Source organism: Acomys minous (genome assembly GCF_964271855.1).
Source record: "Acomys minous genome assembly, chromosome: 7".
NCBI lineage: Eukaryota > Metazoa > Chordata > Mammalia > Rodentia > Muridae > Acomys > Acomys minous.
Window position 1 is genome coordinate 50336599 of NC_140488.1, and position 27092 is coordinate 50363690.

Below are 27092 nucleotides of genomic sequence, written 5' to 3' on the forward strand. Positions count from 1 at the left end.
TATATGTAAAGCAGTTGTTATGTGTATATTCATATACAAATAGCCATCATATACTCACAGGCATATGTCTATTACATACAAGTAGAGGTCTCTAGAAGTGGCTGATTTACTACCAAAATTTAGCATGTTGTTAATACTGTTTGCACAGAAGATACTGTGGATGCTGTCAAATTTTCTAAATGATTCTCACTCTGATGCAGATTCATTAAGATGGACTTCAAGGAACCACCCACACTGTTGGATATTACTATACAATGTCTTTTGCACCATGAGCCTTTAGCAATTCAAGCTCTCCAGGAGATCCCAAGGGAGCTTTTTGTTCCATTGTTCACTGCTGCCTTCAAGGGTAGACATGAGAAGATACTTTCAGCAATGGTGAAGAGTTGGCCGTTTTTCTGCCTCCACGTTGGGCCATTAAGCATGCAGGAAGCCCAGCGCAAACTCTGGAAGGTCATGGTTGAGAGTCTTCAGCTTTTTCCTGCTGAGGACCCAGCTTTTAGGTAAGACTCTGTATAACGTAGGTGTAGTAAGTTACAGGAGGTTATGCCATTGTCTGTTATTCTCTCAGAGGTAGTGTAGGCTAGTAGTGAAAGAGAAGATGAGACTGTTAGTCTAAACCTTGATGTGACTTTGAAACAAGTGTCTCACAATGTTGGATACGGAATGTAAAGGATCGAGGACAATATTGATGGATTTGTATTGTGATATTACTATTTGCATTGAAGAAAGACTTGAGTGTTAAGAGTGCTATGGATTAGTGGAGAATTAAAGGAAACTGTTGTGAGTGATGTTTTATTTTCATTGGAAAGACTTGTTGGCAGTAAGTCAATATAAGGAATGTAAACCAAGAATTAAGTGATTTTTTTTCTGAGTGCACAGTAATCCATGAACTTGAGGAGATCCCAAGATAACTTTGTTCTGATGTTCAGTGCTGCGGAAGTGGATGGGCGTAAGATGCACTGACAGCAGTGGCAAAGTTTGACCCTTTTTCTCACGCTGCATTAGTGCATTACGCATACCTGTTGCAAGAGAACACCAGCTAGCTGTGGTATTTTATCTTCCACACTTTGTTATGGTAGATGTTGAAAAATGGGTGTAAGGTGTTTGGTCTATCAGGTGAGAGTAACTTAAAAACTCTGAGGACTTACATAGGGTTTTACTTTGGTAATTGAGGTGCATGAGTCTGCTATTGATAGATAAACATAAAATGGAGGCAGGAGCAGCAAGACTTTTGAGAATTAATTGATGTATAAAATAGTGAAGGATAGTAAAGGATGTAGTATTTGCATAGGAAAGTCTTGCTTAAAGCTGGTATATGGAACGACATAAGGAAGTGAGATCATTTTGTCACTACATGTTATTATTGATCCTGCTTGGATATATAAATATTTGCTACCTCTCAGATGTTCTGTGTTTTTTTAACCTACAGGAGCCCTAAACTGAGGATCCTAGAGTTAACTCAGCATCCTGGCTGCAAGACCAAATGCCCTGTGATCACTACTTCATGCAAACCCTGTTTGCGTTCTTGCAGTAACTCTGAGCGCTCTCTGATGAAAGTCCACAGCCAATGTAGTAGTTCAAGCTCAGAATCTGAGGGTCAGTCCCCCAAAACAACTATGGAATTACTAGTGAGCCTTTCCCTTGATAGGGCCTTTAGGGAAAATGAATTTTTTGCTTTGCTTCTGAGTAAAGTTGAGCAGAGCTTGGGATCTTTGCACCTGTGCTGCCGTGATTTGCGCATTAAGAAGTTGAGTGAGTGCAGAAGCGCCTTAAGCCACCTTGATCTGAAATGTGTTTCTCGCCTGTCAGTTGTTGAGGCTTCTCTCTTCAGTGTCGTGTCCCTTCTGAAGCAGGCTGTAAACTTAGATAGACTTAGCCTGTCTAAAATCACCTGTAGATCTTTCAATGGAAGAGCCTTTAGAAATTTCATTTCCAAACTGAGATGTATGGACCACCTCAAGGAGCTCAGCTGTTCCTCATTCTGCCTCACTGATCATCTTGAACATGTCCTGAGGTAAGAGCTTGGGATAGGTACTGGGTTTCTGTTAATAGCCTGTTTTTACGATGAGAAAAAGAATTCATCTTTCACCTTCCGTGTTAGCATGGACAATGCTGTGGGTTTGAAATCAGCCAAGAAAGGGCACCTTTTTCTGATTGAAGAGAAAAACAGAGTTGCACAAAACTGGTCATCTAAGCGCATGCAGGCAGTGCGCTCAGTGAAGGTGAACAGAGCAGTGCAGTACTTCTCTAGCCATCAGGAGATGAAGAGGAGGAATTAAGAGAAAGTTTATGTTGTGGTACAGGCGCACATACTTATAGCCATAGACTATGGGCCTGACCATTTCCCTAATGTGCTATCTCCAAGGTTCAGGCCAGGAATGTGGAGGCTATCATTCATGGGCAGGACACAGGGAGCTTCCATTTGCTTGCGCCCTCTGCCCTATCTCTTGCAAGCAGTTGAACTAATCCCACCTTTAATTATATTCTGGTTACTAAGTACATAATATTTTCACTGAGTTTTCCACACACCTCTATAGCAATATCTTGTATGAATTATCAAGATTCAATTAGCAGTTGTTAAAGTGATAAAGTATCTTTCACAGATGCACAAGTCTACTAAGCATGTGAAAGCCCACAACATTAGCTGCTAATGCTATATATGTGCAAAATACATTACTGTAGATTCCAGGATATAACTCCCCTCTCATAGTCCTCATTTTCCATAAATACCTGTGTGTTTCCTCTCTGCAGAGTACTACCAGCTGATTTGGATTTTTTGCAACTGCCCTTCTGTGAAATTTCTTACAGCGACATCAAGTTTCTGTCTCAGTGCCCTCGAGTCAATCATTTAAAGTTGTTGGATATCAGCAACAATTCAATGTGTTGGGAAGATTGTGTACCGTTTTGTTGTCTCCTGGAGAATCTCTCTTGTACCTTGCAGCATCTGACAATGAACCATTGCCTTTTAACAGATGTTACACTCACTGCTCTGGCCCCAGCCCTGAGCCGCTGTTCCCAACTCCGTTTTTTCAGCTTTTCTTCTAATCCCATTTCTATGCCTATGCTCAGGAGAATTCTTGAGTACTTAACGCCCATGACACAGCTGAAATACGTGATTTATCCTATCCCCGTGCATTGCTATGGGAATTGGCACAATCCGGATAGTTTGGATCGACAGAAACTTGCTGATGTGAATGCGCAGTTGAAGATCATGCTGCAGGAGGCAGAAAGGGGCGACATGAGATGGATGACTTACACTGCTTAAATTGCATAGTCCAACACAGTTTCAATTTGATATGTTCTCCTAAGTGCTGAACAGCTTTTATTGTTGATCCCATAGAGTTAACACAAACGGTCCTTATGTTGTAGGAAAATACAGTTAAAAAGTATAGGTAGGTGTGTAACGGTTCTCAATAGCGAGTAACTTAGAAGAAAATGGAGGACTTTGAGAGTAGTCGTGTGTCTCTTGACTGTTGTTCTTGATAGTATTTCATCTTACCTACTAACATTTGAGTTAGAAAATTTGGAAAGACTACATGATGAAATGTCACAGCTCCATCTTCAATGAGCTTTATGTGAGGATAGGTAACACCAGTCGCGACAATCTAACCTGTCCTACTTCTGGCTTAGGAGGGCAGGTGGTGATTGAAGCCAAACATGTTTATCCCTAAAGTTGTATTAAACTTGTCTACTTAAGACTCTCTTTAGCTGTTTATAGAAAACTATCCGAATTGAACATTGAGGGGAAGAAATGTGCAGGCACTATCCATTGCGTGTCTTCATTTTTATTTCATACTCATTTGCCAAGGATCCATTTGGCAGCCTGACAGTAACGACAAGCAAGGCAGGCTCCTGACTCAAGCCACTCAGAGAGAGGCAGAGTGCTTCTGTGCCTCTTCTGCCATTTCTGCACAGTAGAAAGTTATCTTTCACTCTTGGAGTGTAAGTTGTATCTTTCTTGATCTTCTTCCCTGTGCTGTTCAGTGCCTAGGGAACTCTGTGATACTGGATCTTTTCTCAGCAGAATTCATGCATTCAGTGTTACCATCTTAGAAGCTTTCTCTCACATCTGTTTCATGTCTGCCCCCTGTCACTGTACAAAATACCTGGCATGACAGACTGGTAAGGAAGAGAACGTTGTTTCCATGTTTTAGATGGTTCACCAAGGTTGCTTGATTGCGCTGCTTTGGATCTTCAGCAAAGCAGACCATGGTAAAGAGCTTGTGGCAGAGGTAGCCCCTTTCAACAAATGAGGCCAGGAAGCAGAGAGAGGGGGACCCTGAGTCCCCTTCAGGAGCTGGACTACACCAATCTGTGTCCCCGAGCTATCCGCCTCTAAAGTTTCCACCGCTTGCCCTGGAGCCATTCTTGAACTAACCTGCTCAAAAACTATCACCCACCTGCCATGGAGCCATCAGCTTGAGTCCAAGATTTCACATTTGAGCTAGGGAGGACATTTAGGAGCCACACACAACACTGAATTTCTTCCTTTAGATATTTTTCTTTACCACTGGTTCTTTCATGCCGGACATGATTCTGATTGAGTGTTCTGCTGTTTCGTTTCTAGTAACAATTGCTATAATATTGTGAAGCAAATATGTGCTTGGAGTGCTTTATAATTGATGCTGCAAGTGTGTTTATGATATAAGTAGAAAAGCATATTGATTGGTCACGATCTAGTTTAAAACAACCATATAGAAGCAATTAATTAGTAATGTGTTTACCCTGTGAATTCATTGAAAAAGAAACATGCAATGAAACTGCATTGAAAAGACACGGGAAAACATGTATAAAACTTAGTTTGTCCCTGTCACATTCTGAAATGTCAACACCACTGCATTTTAGTAAGTATGAAGGAAGAGAAAAAAATTTATGCAGTGCTTTTTGTGAAAGAAAGCTAACTGCATTTTAAAGATCTTTGCTCTGAAATAAATCTAACTGCATTTTAAAGATCTAGCAAAAAAAAAAAAACTAGAAACAACGGCACGTCTATATTGCTTCAATTTTGAAATTATAACATACTGAATTTCAGATCTACTAAGCAAAAGTACAGGTAAAAGCTACAGAATTTTGTTCACAGTTGTCATATGTCAAAATGAAAAATGAAGTACATTTTCGAGATATAAAACCTGAACGTTTACCTAGAAAAGTAAAGTATGCATTCATTACATCCTTGAGATAAAAGATGATCAAAGTGAAGAAGAAGTACAAGTAAAAACAAGATGCAGAATTCTGATGCATTTCTGAACATTTCTGAACATGCATTTCTCAAAGTCTTGGGAGCAAGCATGGAGAATTAATGGCATTCCCAGTTTTCATGTTGCTTATATTGTGCCACGTTATTTCACAGAATGTAAAAACGTCCTAAAATGTCAATGTAACTAGCAAACGGTTTATATTGCTTCCTTGTTAACATCAGACTATTTTGGCACTTTATATTAAACAAAACATCAAATTTTAAATTCATGAGTCTCATTTAAGTTTTTCTTTTGGTTTCCTACTTTACAATGTAACTATATGTTTTCTCAGCTTACTCTCAAATGTTTGCTTTCATCTGACTCGAAAAATAAGAGATTATCAAAGCTTATTTAAAAAATACACCTCCGGAAGAACTAAGTGCTAATCCACACCCAAGGTCTTCTGTAGTCATGTGTCAAAGAAGCACAGGTTGATGTTGATTCTGGAGCATTTTCCCATAGGAGGCTTGACTGTGCAGGGTTTTGTTGTTTATTGTGTACATGCATATGTTACAAACATGTGGGTGTGGAGCAGAGATCACATTAAGGTCTCTTCCTCAGTCAGTCTCCACCCTATTGCTTGAGGCAGGGTTGCTTACTGAATCTGAAATGTACCCAATGCTTAGGCTGGTTGGACCACAAGGCCCCTAGGTCCATATATCCACCTTCAAGTTCTGCTATTACAGGCATTTTCACACTGCCAAGGTACCTCTTTACAGGAGGACGAGGACAGAGAATATGCCACCAAAAACCTGCTCTCTGGTGCATGGCACAGGCTGGTAAGGATGTCAATCAGGAACCTGACAGCCACATGGCCAGCCTGCAACAGGAGCCACCACAGTGTATATGGTTGACAGATGGGTGGGAGGGAGAAGTGGAGCAGCTTAAGCAGTATGAAGAGAGATGGAACAGGAGGCACAAGGGTGGAGAGAAGTAGCCTGTTGTTAGCAGCTTTCCCCACCACGTGGGGCCATAATGAAGTGTAGACTGAGGCCCTCTCTGAGGGACAAATCTAAGTCTGTGGCTAATGTACCATCAGGAGTTGGTATTGCTGTACAGATCTGGCCCCATTCCTCACTGACTGCGGTGCTCTGGAGCACTGGCCCCACTTCTCACTGACAGCTGCAGTTGGGAGAGGGGACCCTGCACCCAGCTCAGGTAACAAGGTGGAGCTGGCCATGATAACTGGGCTGTGGGTGAGTGGGCCCTGAGCGCGGGAGTGTGGCAGAGCTGTCCCTATCACTTATCTGTGGTGATGGAACATGGGTGCAGGAGTGATGCCTTTCCCCCTTGCTACCTGTGGTAGTTGGGAGAGCTGGCCTTGAGGTCATGAGAGCACAAGAGCTAGATCTACCCTCCTCATTAGCTGTAGAACTTGGGAAAGCAGGCCCTGCAGCTCTCCTGGGAAACAGTGGCTCTGGCCCTGATGGATCCAGAAGGCCCTGCTGAGCCAGCCCTGAGGATGTGAGATGAGCAGAGCTGCCCAGCCTCCTAGGCTCTAGCACTTGGCAGCATGGGCCCTGTACTTTCACTGGGTGGCACAGTGGAGCTGGCTATGAAAGCTTGGGTGCCTGTGAGCAAGCATGAGAGCAGGAGAACTGCCCCTGCCTCCTGCTGAGGGCAGCACTGGGTGGCTTAGCCAGAGCAGTGCTGGGGAGCTCACCCTGGTGGTGCAGATAAGGGAGAGCCAGCCTGCTGACCAGCTGAGCTACCACCCAGCCCAGATCCAGGGCTCTGAGTTAGCCCACCCCCAAATCTGTACCATCTGCAAATGGTTGGGATGCATGAAAAAGGCCAGTCCTGCTGACCCAAAGCTGCAGCATCTTGGTGACAAAGCAAAAACAGGAGAACCAGGAGGAGGCAGATGAAGATCCAATATTGACGGTGTCACAGGTGCCAATGACTCATTGCAATGGACATTTCCAAGTGAAGATGTGTGGACAGGGGTGTCCTGTGGGACACTCTGTGACGTACTACAGTTTCCATGATAACATTTCTTCTATGGGGTGTGTGTGTGTGTGTGTGTGTGTGTGTGTGTGTGTGTGTGTGTGTGTGTGTGTGTGTTATTTGGGAGGATGATGTAAAGGTGAAGAACAGGTATTGGAGGATAGGGAGATAAATGTGCAGATGAGCAGGACTGGGTTCCATGATGTGAAACTAACAAAGAATTAATAAAACAGGTTTTATTTTTTAAAAGAAAGTCTTTATTGGCTAGTCTGCACTTAAACTGAATGCTCAGGATCCCAGTGTAGCCCCTCTCCTTTCTCAGGTCAGCTTGTAAGCATAAAATCCTTGTCCTGGGTGGACATACTTCAGTGAAGAACATACTTCAGTTCCAGAAGTGGAACTGCAAGAGGCAAAAGGCAACGTTAGTACATGTAGACTTTTCCCAACACTGTGGACTATGACAGATTGGGGCTTTGTTTTAGTTTTGGCAGGTGGTGCTGTCTGTGTGTGCTGAGTTTTACAGGCTGAGGGACACTTCCATCATGGAGTCACTTGTGCTAAGGTCTGGAGGCCTGCTGAGGGCTGGGGCCCTGTTACATTCCCCACAGGTCTTAGTAATTGAGTCAAATCATGGACTCATCCTGCTCTAAAGAGGTGTGGTGGGTACTCAGGACAGTTAATTTGACTGAGCTGACACAAAATTGGCCACACACTTTAAAATGCAGGGCCCAGTCTCTTCTCCATTCACATTTAGAATGCAAGGTCCAGTCAGTGCTGATGGAAGAGCTGCTAGCCAGGGGGCACCAAGGAAACAGTGTCTGGTAACAATTACCTGATTTATGTCTTTGTCTCTTTCCCCTTTTGAAGTTTTCCCCAACTCTGGAAGGTTTTCTCTAATTATCTTGAAAAAACAGGGGTTTTCTCCCCTCCAAGCCATGCCGAGTCCCTTATTGCATGAGAAGTAATTCTAAGCCTCTCCAATTTTGTCGGGCTATTTCTATAAGGGAATCTAAGTGTTGTGTTAGTCCTCAAAAGGAATCTGCGTATATCTGCATCCTAATCTACCTGTCTACTTAGTTTGGAAGACATCAGAAGAGGCAGATTTAGTCAAACCCTTAGTACATGCCACCAAGTAGACTCAGGGGCCCAGCAATGCTGCTGTTGCCCAGATGAGGCAACCCACAAGGCAGAATAGCAGGCATCAGACTAAGCGGAAGTGCCTAGGTTAAAGTTTCTGGACATTAGATGAGTGCCAGCCACTTGTAAGTCCCCTAATGTTAGTTTGGGCTGTTCCCAGTCACAGTGAGTTTGTCAGTCAATGGGCTGACAGCCTGGATAGTTCCTCTCCCTATGCAGTACAGGGGCCAGGGGTCTAAGCCTAGCCAGCAATCCTGGCCGATTTCTCCCTGACAACAATTGACTCTGTACCGAGGATCCTTTCCTGTGGGATAGAGTCTGAATCCCCAAGATTTCCAAAGGCCAGAATCTTTCTTGTGAAATTTAGAGATTATTAATATTATTGTCATTGGATTATATTTTCCTATTGTACATTTCTTTGGGAAAGGGCTTTCTTTCTAAATATGCATCAGTGTGTTTTCAGTTGTTCCTGGCAACTTGGGGACTCAGCTGCAGGGCATGCATAGACTTGTTAACTCTGTATCTTAAAAGATAAACTCCTATATTTTACTTTTTCCAACACAACCTTTTAAGCAAGCATCAGTGTGCAAAGGTCAAGAAGAATATGGATTGCTGGTATGTAGTCACACTAGTTAATACCTTCCTTTTAATCTGTATTCAACAGTTCTCAGGTCCAGGCCTGAGGGGTTGGACCATAACCCTCTATTAATATCAAACTTAAGACTTAGGCAGAGGTAGAGAGCCAGGAGAGGATGGCCTCAGGGCCTGATGAAACCTTAATGGGTCCATAATCTAGAGATAGTCTGTTTGCCATGATCGCTTGTGGCTTCCAATTTCTTAAGATGGGTAAGCTGGATCCATGCTATGCCAGCTACCTTCACAGTCATAGCAGTGGAGAGAATGACTACGTAGGGTATTTTCCAGTTTGGTGCCAGAGCCCCTTTGGGTACCTGCTTGACCTAGATGGAATCACTGAATTCAAACCAGGGGAAGGTAGTGGTGGAGTCAGAGGCTGGCGGGGTCTCTCTGGTAGTCCAATTAGTAGCCTGTGTGGAGAACGAAAAAGCATGTAGTGACTTGCGAAAGGAGTTCTTAGAGAGTTCCACCTTCTGGGTCTGTGACATGGGGGCAGTGGGGGGTGTCTTTGAAACATAATATCATAAGGAGGGATTCCTCCCTCTATAGGGTACAGCGAGCCCAAAGCAAAGGAAGGAAGTCTATCCATCCTTCTCAGGACTGTAAGGAGAGTTTAGTTCAAGGTTTGGTTTGGGTTTTATGTTTGTTTGTTTTTGTATTTTTGTTTTTTAAGATCCTGTTCATTCTTTCCAGCTGCTCAGAACTCTGAGGTCTGTGCTATATGTGCACAGTGAACTCTTTAATCTATATCTAAACATTAACTGTTGAGATAATTTCAATATGTAAACCAGGCCTGTGTAAGACTCCATTGCTAGGAGGAGCCCAAATCAGGGGACCAGTTCCTTGAGAAGCTTTTAAGCAGTTTCAATCCTAGAAGGAGAATGCTTTTACCCATCTGGAAAGACATCTATAAGCACTTGGAAGTACTTTTATCCCCCCTTGGCAGGCCTGTCATTCAAACTCTTTTCTGCATAAAGTGTCAGTGTTTTGGATTTACTTAAGTGCAAACCTGGCATCTCGCTGAGACATCCCACACTATGCTGTCTAGCCTAGGTATAACATACATTCCTCTGAGCAAATCAGAAAGTTTTATGTACCACAGAGGAGTAGCCTGGTGAAGGTCAGTTACCAGAGCCCTGCCAGCAGTGGACACAGTAGTAAAAAGCATAGCGACTGTCTTCCTATAAGGTGCTGGAGTTTCCTTTTCCCTCTCTGAAAGCCTGAGTGAGATTGATCAGTTCTGTTCTCTGCTCTGAGGTAGGTGACTTGGGCCCCAATCTTTTCCGTGAAAATAAGGACTGCAAAAGATCATCCTGAGTGAGGTAAGCTGGAGCCAGAAAGACACACGTGGTATGTACTCACTTATAAGTGGATTTGAGCCATATAGTCAGGATAATCATACTACAATGCACAGACCCAAAGAAGATGAGTAACAAGGAGGATCCAGGGGAGGATGCTTAAACTTCACCCAGAGGAGGACACAGAACAGACAGAGGTAGTTGTTGAAGAGAAGGAACAGCATAGGTTAGGGAGTGCAAATAGACATAATGGTGGAGATTAGACCTGGAGGGAGCAGGGGGAAGGAGGAGGCTGGAAGGCTTGCAGAAGGAGGAAAGTAAAAGAAACGGTGGGCAGGAGCTTCTCTGTGGCAGGCTGCACACCTAAGTCAGGGTAGGGTCCTAGCAGGATATGAGACGGACTCTAGGAGAGACTCCTGGTATCAGGGGCCATAGAGACTGAAGAGGACACCCTAGAACTAGACAAATCTCCTAGTAGAGGGAGGGGAACATTAACTCACCCATAAGAACTACAACCTCACCCTGACTACAAGCTGTGCAGGGATAAAGATAGCAAAGATAGAGCAGAGATAGTCTAACCAATGCCTGGCCTAAGCCAAGACCCGCCACTTGGGAGAGAGCCAGCCCCTGACACTATTAATGGTACTCTGTTATGTTTGCAGACAGGAGCCTAGCAGAGGTGTCCTCTGAGATGCTCCATGCAACAGTGCTCAGTAACAGATGTAGAGACTTGTAGCCAAACATTGACGTTGCGAATGGAGTGGGGAGCTGAGGGGAGGAAGAAAAGGACCTGGAAGAGACAGGAGCTCCATCAGAGGACCAACAGAGCCAACTAACCAGGGCCCAGAATGGCTTGCTGAGACTGAAGCACCAACCAAGGACCATGCCTGGACTACACCTAGGCTCCCTACAGAGAGGGAGCTGATGGGCTGCTCAGGCTTCATGTGGGTCCTGTAGTGAAGGGAATAGGGCCTGAGTCTAACAGGGATTCTGTTGCTAGCTCTTTGATCACTTCCCCCTGATGTCACTGCCTTGCTAGGCCACAGGGGAAGAGAAGGCGCTCAGTCCTGAAGGGAATTGATGCACTGGGGTGGATTAGAAGTGGGGCTCCCCTTTTCTGAGGAATAGTGAGAGGGATGGGGAGAGGGAGGGAGGGTGGTACTGGGAGGTGAGAAGAGATGGGGCTAGGACCAGGATGTAAAGAGAATAAATAAACCATTTTTAGGTCTAGACAGATGGTTATTTGGTGATAGCGATGAGATATGATAGAGATTGTTTTAGGTACAAGATTTTGGACTCTCATAGATAGGATAGATAATACTTCCCCTAAGTTGCCAAATGCATATGTACTGGACAGTACATATGTAGATCTTGCCTCACAGCTTTCATAAATGTTCCAGAATTATTGTTGTATGGTAGTTTATTATTGGGGAAAAAAAGGAAGACGTGAGGAGAAGACCGAGAAGCTCCAGGAGAAATGAACCAGGTCCTGAAGATGGTTCAAAGGCAAGTATGAGGGGGGAAATCTGAAAGGGAAGAAACTATGCTAGCATGGAGGTTTTGGATGGATTGGGCAGCATTGTGCTATAGGCTAATTAAATAGATTCAAGTCTTTCTGTGTGCGTGTTTAGTTATTAGGCTGATGAAGGGGTAATCACGGATCTTACTAAAGTAATAATTCAATATTAAATTAATCAGCTATTTCATTACTCAGCAGGTAATCTTTAAAGCATCTACTGCAGCTCCCACGTACCTGGTTTCATCTTTCATCTTGTCACAGTCATGCATGGGCACCCGCAGGTCATTACTGGGCCGGAGGGAGCATGATTGAAGGCAGTGGGTTTCTCAACCTGGCCTGCAGGGCGGGTCAGGAGTAGGGCTTGATTCTGGGCCACACACTTATTAGACAGCCAGCATTCTGGTGTGCCTTGGAGGAGGGCCTCAGGCACATCGTGGGGGTGCTTTGAGTTTAAGCTTCTGATCCAGTGTCAACCTGGCTCCTTTTTTTTTATTAAACTGGCAGTAGCTGCCACAGCCCTTAGACAGGTGGGGCTATCCTGTGGCAAGAGGGACCAACCGTTTGGACCAGTATGCCACAGAGTGTTTCCATGCTCCATGGCCCTACAGTTTATTTTAAACCCCTTTCGCAATATTTTTTTCTTGTGTCATTTTGCTTTTTTGTGTGTTTGTTTTTGCTTTGTTGTTGTTGTTGGGGTTTTTCTTTTCTTTTCTTTTTTTTTTTTTTTTTTTTTTTTTTTTTGTGACAGGGATTCTCTGTGTAACTCTGGCTTTCCTGCACTTGCTTTGTAGACCAGGCTCGCCTGGACCTCACAAAGATCCACCTGCCTCTGCCTCCCAGGAGTGCTAGGATTAAAGGCATGTGCCATCCCCACCTGGCTTTTTAATGATTTCTTGTTTTGTAGACAAACAGACGAAAAGATTTTGCAACATTTGGAAGTGCTGGGAAGGAGGCAAAGTCAAAACTGTCTTTCCTCTCCTGATTCATTTTTTTATTTCCTTTACATCCTTACCTGAACTTCCCTTCCCTTGTCTCCACCCAGTCCATCCCTGTCACCTGCCCTTCCCTCCTCCTGTGCCTGAGCTGCCTCCCTTCCTTCTCACAGAAGGGGAGGCCTCCTATGGATATACCAACCCCTTGGCATATCAAGTACGACTGGGCACATCTTCTACTGAGGCTAGACAGGGCTGCCTGTTAGGGGAAAGGGATCCAAAGGCAGGCAACTGAGTCAGAGACAGGCCCTGCTGCTGCAGTTAGAGGTCCCACATGAGGACCAAGCGGTAGGTCTGTTACATATGTGTCGTCGGGGGAGCCTCGGTTCACCCCATGGATGCCCTCCGGTTGGTGGTTCAGGCTCTGCGAGCCCCTGTGGGTCCAGGTTAGTCGATCTTGTGTCAGGGGCCACTAAAAAGGAACAGCAAAACAGCTTTAGAACTCATGGAATGCAACCCACCAGTTAGCACAACCACCATGGGTGTACCTTGGAAGGCAGAGCCACAAGGACGATGTATTCTGAGCAACTCATCCTGTTAGAGAGCATCAATCTGCTTGTTGCCCCTGTGGTCACCACAGACTACATGACTTGTATGGAAACTCTAAGGGGGCTTCTAGCCCCTTTCTGGGCACTCTTATTGGCACTTACAATAACAGTGCTTGCTCTGTTTCAGGAATTGCTGCTGGGGCAGATTAATGATTCAAGCACCACCCTTAGAAAGTCTTTAGAGATGTAGATATTTAGCAATGACCCCTAAGCCTAGAAAGGATTTAGAAAAATAGATTGTTTCGTAGGTTAAGATGTTTTTCTCAATGGCTACAATGTAAAAAATCTCAGGGAGCAGTTTGAAGTTCAGAAAAATCCACTCTTAATAGTTGAGCTAGCACAAGATAGTACTGCCTGACATGCCTCTCTCTCAACTTGGACTGGTGATCATAGGGTGATGCTTCATTTCTTGTAACCAGTTTTGCCCTCAGAGTCCTGCTATGCTTTAATAAGAATTGTTAATGAGTAGATGTGAAGCTTGAGGGTTAAAAGTAGAAATGGATTGTGTTATGTAACAGTTTGGATTTGTGATTCTTTTAAAATGTTTATAAGACTACTTTTTAAGACAATTGATACTGGGTTTCTAACCTCACATTGCAGTCTGCCAGTAAAGAGAAACTGGCTAAGAAATTAGCTTGCTTGCTCAAACTTTGTTAATCTATATCAAGTGGCTCAGTTACAAATGTATGTCGGTTCTTGGGAATAATTTGCTTTCTTCACCTATAATATGCATAAGGCTTTTCATGTAAAGGTATTGAAAAAACCATATTGTATTTTCTGATCACTCATTTAAAGAAATACAGAATGAACCCACATTGTGAGTTTTGTACTACTCGAAAGGTTTTACTGGGATATACAAGCTCTGGGAGAAAATAACAAAACTGTTGGAGCCAACTCTTTTAAGTTTACTCCATCCATTCAGTTATCTGGTGAATTTGTTGGAACGTGCTACTTGGAGCTTGTCTTCCTTCATCCATCATGTGTGTTTGTGTGTGTGTGTGTGTGTGTGTGTGTGTGTGTGTGTGTGTGTGTGTGTTGATGCTTTCTCCTTCCTTTTTTCTAGTCACTGATTACAACCAGCAGCAGTCCCCACTTGTTACAGTGACTTCTGGCCTGGAAACGGGATGCTGGCTACTATCAATAGCACCCTATGGTGGCTACAGTCAGTGACAGCTCCCTTTGGTCACAGCCTGGAGAATCAAGCTTTCTACCCTCAGAGAAGTCTGCTGGGTGATCAGCTAGCCACCTATCTATGCCCCATCTCAGTTTACCCTGTGGTGTCAAAGCTGGTCTTTGACAGTTTTGCAGAGTTTCTTGTGGTGTCCTTGAGTGCTCTGACTCTTTCAACCCTTCCCTCGTTGTGCTCCTGTATAGAGGCCTTACTATTTCCACAAACTCTGCTGTCCAGGGGCAGCAATTCTGAGATGCACCTAGGAGCTGTCAAACCTGTCTCTTAGCTTCTGGAGTTGGGATCTGAAGGATTTCAGCAACCCTACTCTGAAGCAGCTTCCCTTTGCCTCCCCTCAGGTGGCAGCCAAGATAGGGAGTCTCTGGTGTACCAAGCTGAGCTTTCTTAGTGGGCATTCCGTAGTCCTGGCTCTGTAACTCTTGCTGCAGCCCCTCAGGGGCCCTTTTAGAATCTATTGAATTGTAGAGGCTAGGAGTAGGTAATCTATGTGTTGGAAGAATATGGCCCCAGGAAACCTTTGGCAGAAGGGCAGGGGATCAGCAGGTAGTGATTTTAAATCCTTAGGGCAATCTGGTCCAGTTGCCCACTGTAATCTCCCCATGGGTCTCTCCGTTTTAAAACTTAGATGCTTTGACTCACCTCTGTCACTGGGAGGCTGAAGAATGCACCTTTCTGGTTCAAGACCATGGACACCTGTTTCTCTGGAGGAATCAGCTTCTTGAGAACATGAGGTCCCAGGTTTCTTCACAGGCAGGGTGACCGGCAGGGAGGCAGCGTCCCTGGCTCTCCAAGCCAGGCACTATGGACTGCAATTTGCCTTTTTGTTTCCAGGGCCTGTGGGTATTGTTTAATCTGCACAGGGTTAGCTGAGCCGGTTAGTTGAAGAATTGTAGGAACTTGGTGTTGGGCCAGTCTTGGGGGATTGGTTTCTGCTCATACACCTGAGAATCATCGGTGTCAATCTGAGAGATAGTCCAACTGTATCTTTTGATTGAGGAGAGGACTTTGAGCTAGGAGATCTTCTTCCCACTGAGGGTAAGACTCCCCACTTCTGCTGGGTAGCTGGAAGTCTAACTTTGTCTCCTCACCTGAGAAGTGACAGTGGCTTTTGCTTACACAGAGGTCTGTCCCAATCAGTTCTCTGTTGTTATGTCCCCTTTAACCTACCTCTAGCAACTGAGACCTACTCGTACCTATAGTCATTTAAACTTTTTAATTTTTTCTTTATGTGTTGTGGTTACTTTTATGAAACTGTGCTTGTTTCTTAGTTTCTCTCTTACCCTGGCTATCACAAAAAAATTGAGACTCTCTTATATTTGTTTAATCATGAGCTTCACAACTCTATTCTTTACTCTCTTGGTTTCCTATAAGCTTACATCTCAGTGATACTTGTGTTTTACAGCTTTCCCTTTTTCTGCTTCTTCCTGATGTCTCTTGGACCTCTTTCTCATGGCTCAATCCCCAGGCCAAATCCCTCCTTCCTCTTCTAAGTCATGCTCTCCTATTGGCAGGAATTCCATCCTTATAGTCTCCCCTGCTCAGTGACTGGCTGCAAGCTGCTTTGTTGGCATACCAGGGGACAATAATGGAGCAGAGTTTGCACAACATTTGAGACAGAAGATTTTCAGGATAGGGTTGCAAGCAGACATGGGAGATACAGAAATCAGCATTTGAATTATACAGTAACCTTATGCCAACACTAATACCAGGGTGCGCGGTGGGATGGCAAATGGGTAAGAAAGGAAATCATTTAGCAGATGTCTTTAAATTGTCTGTAAATGGGCAATGAAAATTACATTTACAGTATCATTGTTCTGTGTTGGACAGAAGGCAAAATTACTTTTATCCTGGCTGCGTTGTCTATCATTAATTACCCCATGCAGCCCAGGGGCAGTTTTTTCTACTTTTACTCAGTGAATGTCAGGTTTTGAGTTTCTCAATTGTATGGATCATCAGTTGAAAAGTTGGAATAAAATCATGAAAGAAGAAGGGGTGAAACTTCTTTTCTTCTCAGGGACAACCCAGGGGAACTTTTCCCCTTCTCTGTGGCTGCTTAGAATTAACCAGAGAACTTGGCAGCCTAAGGGACTACTTCCCTCCCTGTGTGCATTTTGCTTCGACATGGCAAAGTCCTGAAGGAGAAGCCCAGCCCTTCTCTTACTCCACAGAGGGGCCTAGACCGTGATTTGGACTCAGGCAACGAAATAAGCTAGAGCCCTGGATTTAGGCAGAAATGGGTTCCAGTTTGGGTTTTGTTTTCTCTGAGGGACCTGACAGAGGCAAAGTAATTAGGTCCAAGTATGAAGGGCAGTATAAGTGTAAAGCCTGGAGAAATGGCTTTGTCTCATACCAGAGAAAACTGTTTGTCAATACAGGAAACAGAACTGACAGAAATACACAGAAAAACAGACTGAGAGACACATACAGAAATACAAGAGTAAAGACAAACCAGGGTGGCCACCACACATTCATATACCTAAGACAGACAGGAGGAATCTGGTGACTTCTCATGTGGATCCTAGTAAGTGAGTCAGTAGCCTTATCATATCTTTCTTATGTGTCCAAACAGAGGTGCTTTAACCAGACTTCCCTCTAGGAAATCCACAGGCCAGCTGGATTTGTTAGGTGGGGGGGGCCCTCTTACAATAATTGTGGTGGTTTGAATAAGAATGGCCCCCATAGGCTGATATATTTGAATGCTTAGCCATCAGTGAGTGGAAGTACTTGAGAAGGATTAGGAGGTGTGACTTTGTTGGAGGAACAATGTCCCTGGGGGTGCACTCTGAGCTTTCTAAAGCCAAGCTAGTCTCAGTGTCTCTTTCTTCCCACTGACTTCAGGTCTGGGCATAGAACTCTCAGAGTATCCTCCAGCAACATGTCTGCATATATGTAGCCAATGCTCCCCTTATTGACAATAGACTAAGACTCTGAAAGTATATGAGAGGCCCATGTAAAATGTTCTCTTTTGTTGGACTTGCTATGATCATGGTGTCTATTCATAGCAATAGAGCATTCGCAAAAAAAACCAGTTAAAATGATTATTGAAAGTTGGCCATGGACTGCTAGGCATGGTTGACTTAAGGAAGGCATTATGGCTTCTTTCAATCCTTTCTTCCCTACCTAGCTGATAATGTCGTATGAACATTCAAATGGCTCTTAGAGAGACCTACATGGCAAGGAATTAAGGCCAGAGTTCTAAACTCTGAACAATGTTTCCATGAACCGTTCTGAAGCAAATAATGTTTTGTACTACTACTTATCCGAGTGGTCATTTGATTTCCTGATTTAATAGTTTTCCTGCCTGCCGTTCTCTCCTGAGTCTTAAAAAGATGAGTGGAACCCCATGTAGATTATCCTCATTGGGGAAGGATACGATAGCCAGTTAGCTTACCTGGATACCTGTCAATGAACTACTTTCTTCAACAAGCATAAACTTCCTTGCTCTTTTGTGTACTCTTTAACCTGTCTGACTGCAGACAAGAATTTTATTTTAGGGCAATGCACAGCAGAATCAGCCTGCAAATAATGAGATACAGACATTGATATGCCTGATCTAAAGTTCCGTGGGGTCTCAGGTATGGATTGAGGTCTGAATTCATAACAGACTTTTGGGATTTGTGAGGATAGAAAATCCAGCAGAAAGCCACACATAGATACGTCAGGACATCATAAGTGTTGGTCACTGGGATATTTCCCATTCTATTCCTTGTCAGTATAATGTGGTAAATTTAACCTCAAATACGTCACTGCACAGTCAGTGGATACAGAAATCTCAGTCTTAATAAGAAGATTCTAGAGGGTTCTGTTATGAGCTAGGCCCTGTTCCACTCACTGTGGCTCCCGCTGAGCTACAGATTCCTAATTAGATATAATAACTTGAAATTGCATTAAACATTTTGCACACACTTGGAGTCTACCTCTTGAAAGTTGAAAGATATGGAAATTTGTCCCATGTTCACTATCTACCACCCCACCCACTATTCCAGTCTGGGACTTCTTGGAGTCTGAACACAGAGTTTGAACCTGACAAGTGGAGTTACAACAAACATCCAAATATACTCAAGGAAGATGAGAATAGCTGTACAGACCAAGAAACGCCACAAACATCCTAACTCTAGATGTCCAGATCCCATTGCAAAACACAAACTGCAAGAGCAGCCAAGACAATTCCTGTTTTCAGGAAATTAGCAATAGCCACTTTAATTTGATCAGATGAAAACAACATAGCTGATCTATAAGAACTGCAAATTAGCACTTGCTAACAAATGCAAGGAGCTAAAAGAAGAAACGGAAAAATTACTGAATGAAGACCATGAAAAAACAAACACCTAAATAAGATAAGGAAAAATTAAAGGCATGAAAACTTTCATAAAGAGATACAAACATAGAAGAATACCCACCCTGAAGTAAACTAAAAAGAAGCATTAAAGGAAAAAGAAAAAGGAAACCAGAAAGTCTAATCATCAAGCTGAATGAAGTGTAAAGGCGACAATAGCAGGGTAGAAAGAAAAGGATTATGAAATCAAAGAGAAATCTTTACAAAAAAAAGCAAACAGTAACAAAAACAAGAACAAAACAAGAAGGAAATCTGGGATGCAATGAAAAGACCCTACCTCTGAATAATAGTTAAAAAGAAAGGAGAAAAAAAAAGGAAGCACAGAAAATATTTTCAGCAAAATCATAGAAGTTAAGTTCTCAAACCTAAACAAAAATATGACCTTCAGAGTGCTTGAAAGCCTAAAGTCCAAAGTTTCTTCTGACATAAGGCAATTTCTTCACAGGAACCTTCAAAAATTAAAAAATCAAAAAACCAAACTACATAAATCCAACATACAAGGGCACAGCATATATATTATCACTCCAAAGGGGAGGGCTAGGGCCACTCTGAGGATATTTTGGACCAAAGCCAGACCAAAACCAAGCAAGACATGCTCCAAAGCCGGTAGGTCTATGCTTGAGGTGAAAGTGCTCAGATGGTTCCATCCTGTCAGCTTTTCTACCTGCTACACACTTTGTTCTCTCTTGGGATGCATCTCCTTCTTGGAGGTAGCTTCCCGAGGCAGAAATCTCACTGCTTTGGAATCAGCAACATCTTTGAGTCTCAAACATTGCAAATCTGCATAAGAGTGAGGACTAATAACCAGTCAATATGAGGCTATCTTGAAATCTCCTCTGCGAATACAATTAGTTTGGAAACTCCTCAATTTAGCCTCAGGCAGATTCCAAGAAAGGGGGCAGGGAAAGCAAACAGATAAGCAACACTGCAACACATGTGCTCAGCCAAAATTTCACAGGAATGGCCTTTTACTCAGTTGCTAATTTGACTGCCCTCTGAAACCTCTTGGACTGAACCTCCACAGTCTATAATAATGCTCTCAGCACCCTTTCCTTTCTTTCATGGGACATAGGCAATAAAGGATGTGGTAGGCAGAAAAGGATAGAATAGGACATGAGCAACGGTATTGTATACAATTGCATGAGAATGTGGAAAAGAAAAGTAAGGAGGAATAAGATCAGTATTGTAGGATAGAAAACAGATATTAAATAATTAGGGGCTACCCTCTTTATTGACAGTTAATAGTCTAAGATGAGCAGGTATCCTTTTCTCTTTGAAATATCAACAAAATATTATAGTGGTTTTTCTGCAGAATATTCAGAACACCTTTGAAAACTCATTGGTTATTTCCGCAATTTTTTGTTGTTGTTTGTGGCTTTCAATAAAAAAAAATTGTGTCTCTTTGCTCCTTAGTTTTGTCTTAAACAAAAATAACCTCTCCAGCACTCTACATTTTGAGACTGATGGCACCTCGTCAAGTATCCTTTTCAAGAGTGCTAAGGTAGATCCATGTTTTCCAATAAGTGATCCTCAAATTTTGTTGGTTTGTTTATGTACATTTCTTCTTCTTCCAATTATTATTTCTATTATTATTATTATTATCATCATCATTATTATTGTTGTTGTTGTTGTTTCAGACAGAAATCCTGTCTGTAGACTTGGCTGTCCTGGACTCTCTTTGTAGACCAGGCTGGCCTTGAACCCACAGAGAACTGCCTACCTCTGCCTCCCGAATGCTGGGATTAAAGTCCTGTGCCACCACGCCTGAATCTATATTTAATTTCTGCTTTGTTGTTTTTTTTTTCTGACAGAAACCCTCTGTGTGGCCAGAGGCAGAGGCAGGCATTGATCTCTGTGAGTTCGAAGTGAGACCAGCCCGATCTACAGAGCGAGTTCCAGGAGATCCTCGAGTTTGAATGAAACACTTCCTGTATTGGTTCCACTAATTGCGATGGCTCTGTGTCCGAGCTTGAGACCTGGCCTAGTAAAATCTGAGGCTAGGTGGTGGTTATGTCTCACTCAGAGATGGGTTTAATTTTTATAGGTAACTTTCTTTTTTCTTAGGCTAAGAGTATTTAGGGAAGTGGACTGGCGCATACTCCGAGCCGACTAGCAATGCAGCGCATGCTTGGCATGCGCAGATGGCGGAAGTATCTGGTGACGAGTCAGGTGACGCCGAGGAGCCAATCAGATTTCTCCAGTCACTGGTTTAAACGGGAGAAGGCGGGACTGTTTCGAGGGCGGCTTCCTTCCTTCTCGTGGCCTCGGCCGCCGCTGCTGCCGCCATCGGGAAAGCCTCTCAGAAAATGAGTGGCTGCCGCTGCTGAACACACGAACCGTCTTACTTAGGTAAACTACGAGTAAGTTAAACCTGTTTGGGGCTAAATGACAAGGGGAGAGGGATTAATCTGTGACCGGGACGGAGGATTCCCCCGTGGTTCTGAATCGGCTTGCCTTTGGTGCCTTTCTTTTGAGGTGGTGCTGTGTCTGGAGGCCGGCCTTTCTCCCGAGGTAGCGGTAGCTCAGGAGAGTTAGATTCCTGAGAAGGACTTGGTATTTCTACAGCTGAGCTGCGCGGATTTGGAGTTCTGCGTCAACCTGCCGGACCGTCTCTTATGGGCCAGCTCTTTAAAACAGTAAGGACCGAACTGTGTAGATTTGTATTTCGCTTTCTACAGGATTTAATTAGTTTGGTTTTCACTCCTGAAGAGCACGTACATGCTCATGGACCTTGTTTCATACTTGCCATAGAGGAACGTGATTTTGTTTAGTGTAATAGGCTCTCAGATGCTTTGGAAGTTTTCCAGTCAAGGTGGCCATGCAACTTCTCACGGGTCTTTACGATCCCCCGGCTTCTGTCTCTAGTGATGTCATTACAGATGTGTATCTCAGAACCTCTTTAGATTATAAACTGAACTTAGGCGCATAACACAGTTTTCCTGCCCCCATATTACCCTAGTATACATAACTTACAATTCTAAAAGGGTTACCAGAAACAGGGAGATGAATATTGCTGAAGTCCTAATAAGTAAACCACCTATTTCATTTGTATTTAATGGTTTATTCACTTAATGTTGTCATTGTGGTCCAGGATTCCATTTAGGATACGTCAGTGAGTTTAGTCATCGTTTCTCCATAGTCACATCTACAAGGACAATTCCTCTATCATCACTGAACTTTATAAGCTGAACACATCTGAAGATTCCTGGTCAGGTACACGTTAAATTTTTTTCAATTTCTGTCAATTTGCGTTTGTCTCACTTAAGAATGTTCCATTAAATGCACAATAATGGGTTTTGGTGTGACATTTACAAGCACATATATATTTATTGCACACAATATATAATACATATATATGTATAGATACATATACACATACTGCCTTTTTGAGTTTCTCTGTGTAGCCTTGGCTGTCCTGGACTCACTTTGTAAAGCAGGCTGGCCTCAAACTCACAGCGATCCTCCTGCCCCTGCCTGCGGTATGCTTGGATTAAAAGCCTCTGCCCATATGCACAGCTTATAATAAGTATGTATGTATATATATACATATATATATATATAATGAAAATAATATAAGGACTGATTGTTTGAAGTAGAAGGATTATAGGAAAAGGAAAATGGATGGAGGGAGAAAAGAGCATTGTCACGTCAATATAAGTAGGGAAAAACTGCATGTATGTCTACATATGTATTACATATATGTGTTTAAATACATCTTTCAGTCTAAATACTGCATATGAGAGAACCTATGTTACATTTGTCTTCCTCAAATTGACAACATCAATGTGTTCCTCTTCCCTACATCCTCCTCAGCATTTATTGTTATTTGTTTTCTTCCTTATTTAAAAAAAATTTGGTTTTTTGTTTTATTTTGTTTTGTTTATCCAGATAGGTTTTCTCTTTGAGGCTTGACAGTCCTGGACTTGGCTTTGTAGACCTCACTGGCATTGATTTCACAGAGATCTGCCTGACTTTGCCTCAGGGGTGCTGGGAATAAAGGCATCCCAAACCCAGCTATTTGCTTTCTTTCTTTTATCTTTCTTAATTTCTTTTTTTTCCCCCGAGACAGGGTCTCTCTGTGTAGCCTTGGCTGTCCTGGAATCTCTTTGTAGACCAGGCTGGCCTTGAACTCACAGAGGGTTACCAGAGTGCTGGGAATACAGGCCTGTGCCACTGTGCCCAACTCTGTTGTCTTCTTTTTAAAAAATTATATATCATTTTAAAATTGCGTGTGTTTGTGTATTCACATGAACGCAGTGCCCTCGAGGGCAGAAAAGGATGTCAGATCTCCTAGAGCTAGAGTTAGCAGGAGTTGTGACCTACTTGATACGGGTGCTTGGCATCAAACTTGGGTCCTCTCGAAGGGCAGTGAGCCATCTCTCTGGCCTGTCACTCTACTGTTTAATTAAACAGCTGTAGTAAAACATTTTTACTAAGCTCCAGAAAGAAGAAATAGAACATCAAAACAAAGCACAGCAGAGCAGAGGATGTTGGGTGAACAGCTGCCTGCATGCTGGCCTCACCTCTCAGACTAGGCCACATGCAGGGTAACTGTCTAGGGGCGCTCAGCCTTGTATGCTACCATTCTCTAGTTGCCTGATCTTTGGAAATTTCATATCCATTAGGAATCTTTCAAATTGCTGCTCTAATGGCAGAGACATGATTGAATTACACCTCCAAATTAATTGAGAGATGTATTTAAGGGCTAGAGTGAAATATCTGTCTCTAAGCGCTCAGTAAATATTATCTTCACCTTCCTTTAATATTAATCCTTCCTAGGAAAAGAACAAATGGCCTCAGGTTTGGATGGGCGTAATGTCTAACTGTGCCTGGCTGTTACTTGTTTTCTTGATTTCTCCCTTTCTGTCTGGGAACTTTTTACTTTCAGAATGCTTTTGATGAACATTTATGTAATGACTATGAGGTTTAACATCATAAAATCCATTTATTGGCCATGTGTATTCCTTTGAGAACTGTTCAGTGCATTTGGCATGTGTTGATTTGGTGGTTCCTTTATTTGGTGATTAAATGTTGACTTCTTTATAGATTGTAGATATTAATCATGTCAGATAGTGGGAAAGCATTGTGGCCATGCTGATGTTTGTCTCTTCACTCTTACTTATTTTCTTTGCTTGGCAGAAGCTTGTTTACTTCATACAGTCCTTTTACTCAGTTCTTATTGTTTCCTGAGCTGTTTCCAGGGTCCCTAGATCTTAAAGCATTTTCAGCCTGTTCTTGTGAGAGAGGTTTCAGTATGTTCCATCACACATTAGGAACTTTGATCTATGTTGATTTAGATTTGGTGAAGAGTAAGGGACAGGGGCCTGACATCTCAGCACTCAGGGAACCAGAGGCAGGCAGATCGCTGAGAGTTCGAGGCTAGCCTGCTCTACAAAGGGCATCCAGGTCAGACAGGGAGGGCTGTGTTACACAGAGAAACCCTGTCCCCAAATATAAAAAGACGATTTAAGAAAGTATGATTGTCCCTGGCTATATGTCTGTGCCATCTACTCCAATCTGTGGGTCTCCATGTGTCTCTTTTTCCTGTAGTGGCATTCATTTTTGTTTCTGTGGCTCCAGGGTGTCATCTGAGAACAGGGATTGTGTGTGCTTTCTCCAGCATTGCTGTGCTGCAGCTTTTGCTTTGGCTAACTGTGGTCTTTTGTTCTTGTCTCTGTATTTTGGACCATGCTTTTAGTTCGTGCTAAATATAATTGGTGTTTTGCAAAGCATTTCATTGTACCTGTATGTAACTTTCAGTAACATGGTCACGTGCCTCATCTGTGTGAATGGGAAGCCTTTCTCTCTTCTAGTGTCTCTTTCCATTTCTTCAGTGTTTCAAAGTTTCATTTGCTCACGTATTTCACTCCCTCGGGTTTACTCCTAGGTGTTTTAAAATTGGAAATAACTTTACATGCAATTACTTTTCTGGTTCCTTTCATAGCATCATGTGTTTTCGGTGAGTGTGAACTGGATTTTTATGTTGCTGTGAATCCGGCCTCATTAGTGAAAGTATTAGGTACACCTTAGTGCTTGTGTTTGAGTGTTTGTATTCTTTTAACCCTTTGAGCTTTCCCCTTGCCCAGAGAGAGAGATTATTTAACCCCATCCTTTCTTGTTTGTATCCCATTTACTTCCTCCTTTTGTATCATTGTTGTAGGTAAAACCTTCCAGCAGCATATTGAAAATAGTTTCAGAGAACAGGCCCCATTGTATTATTCCCTGATTTTAGATGAAGAAGTCTCTGGTTTTCACAGTTTAGATTAATGTCAGCTACAAGTTGGCCATGTAGAAGCGTTTCATGTTGAGCAGTGTGCTCTTGGAACCTTCAGAGCTTTTGTCGTCAGCATATCTGTATCTTTTCACAAGGCCTTTTCTGTGTGTCCTTCCGTTGTTAGGATGTGTCCTTTTTAAGCCAGCACTCTTTGCTGTCTCTTTTTCGGATCGTCCCATGCTCTCTGCTCTAATCCTATGTTCTGAGCTCTATTACCTTTAGTGATTTGTGTCGCTGAAACCACCCGGTGTCCCTGATAAGAAACCACCTAGATGATGCTTTGCTGCAGGCGGTGAGCAAGCTGCAGGACCTGAGTTAAGTCTTGCAAGAGTTTCACCTTGGTTATTTATTTCTTTTATGATCTTGATGTTTAAGTAGAGATTTTCCTTGAATCTTTCTTCCAACCTTAATATTCTTTAGGTTAACTGATACAGTCTGTAGGTGAACCTTTCTACTCTGCTTTTTGTTTGTTTGTTATTTAGTTCTAATGTTTCTTTTTTTTTTCTCTTTTCAAACTCACAATGTCCTGCTGACGGACTCATGCATGTTTCTGGATTGCATCTCCGGGTCCTTAGTTGAATTCCTTCACCTGCTACTTTGAATCTTCTCTGAAATTGCCGAGAGTCCTATTTTGTGTGGCATTTGAATTCTCAGTGGAGCCCTCCAACCACTTCATTGTCTTTTAGTTTACACATTTGAGAGGTTGTGAGCCTTTCCCATGCTTTTCATATGACCTATGCATCTGTGCTGTGATGTCTCCATCACCTGCTCTTGGTATCTCTTCACGGTTTATTTGGAGATGTTAGTGAGCATCCTCCTCCAGTGGGGTAAACCTTCAGTACTGTTTAGAGAGGACCAAAAGTAAGCACTGGATCACCATCATAGACCATGTCTGTAAAGAAACACAAAGTTGCTTACATCCAACTACCACAGGGCAAATGGGAAAAGAACAGGAATCACGAATATACTGTGCAGTGAACCATAGAGTTAAAACTGAATGTGGACCAAAGTGGAAACAGTAAACTGACCAAATGAATTGGGTGGGTGGGAGGAACCTAGGGACAGGCAATGCCTAATAAAAGAAAGGAAAGTGGAGAAGGGAAAAGTAGAAGCATGTTAGGACGTGGAGGGGAAAGGACAGGGATAGAAGCACATTAGTTAGAACAAATATGTGAACAAACTAGGTAAATGTAACCAAAGGAATAAATGCTAGAAGGTTTAAAATGCTGTGTGGTATAAATGATACCAAAGCCCAGCAAGGAAAAAAAAGAGGAAACACATTGGGATATACAATTTATATTTAATGTATACATCTTGGAAGTGCTTGTTTCTAGACCCACTTTTGGAGTGTGAGAACTGAGAATTGACTTTGGGTTTTCTCATCTTTATTAACTTATAGGTTGGTGCTGATCCCTGATGAGTCAAAGGTCAGTAGTCTTACAGATTCTCTCTCTCTCTCTGTCTCTCTCTGTCTGTCTCTGTCTCTCTCTCTGTCTGTCTCTGTCTCTGTCTCTGTCTCTCTCTCCCTACTTCTGTCTCTCCCTCTGTCTCTCCTCTCTCTCTCTCTCCCTCTCCCTCTCTCCTGCCCTCTCTATCTCCTTCTCTCTCTCTCTCTCCCTCTAATTCTCTCTGTGTGTGTATATTTCTCTCTCTCTCAGTCTCTCTGTCTCTGTCACTGTCTGTCTCTGTCTCTCTCAGTGTGTGTGTCTGTGTGAGTCTGTCTCTGTGTGTGTGTGTGTGTGTGTGTGTGTGTTTCCCACTAAGCCCCACTATGTATTCAAAGCTTTTTTACCTGTAGCGGAGGCAGGTTCTCTGTCTCTCCAGAGACTGAGAGACTCTCTCATTTGCAAATTATGAGGTTGCTCCTGTCCATGCAAGGGCATGAGTATCTCATGTGTTTTTTAAGATTGGACATGGAAATCACCCTGAGATTTGCGTTAGGGGTTTGATCTCAGTGCGTTGTTAAACCATCTAAAAGA

At 43.0% G+C, this 27092-nt stretch overlaps 1 protein-coding gene across 1 annotated transcript; it reads left to right on the forward strand.

The window, feature by feature from the left end:
- Positions 1-1402: 1402 nt before the first annotated feature.
- LOC311601172 (leucine-rich repeat-containing protein 14-like) lies at positions 1403-3265 on the forward strand (the record flags this gene model as incomplete). The annotated part of the gene is made up of 2 exons (XM_084788589.1): positions 1403-2014; positions 2752-3265. The coding sequence occupies exons 1-2, from the start codon at positions 1404-1406 to the stop codon at positions 3263-3265; spliced, it is 1125 nt and encodes a 374-aa protein (XP_084644715.1). The 5' UTR covers position 1403.
- Between the last annotated feature and the right edge of the window lie 23827 nt (positions 3266-27092).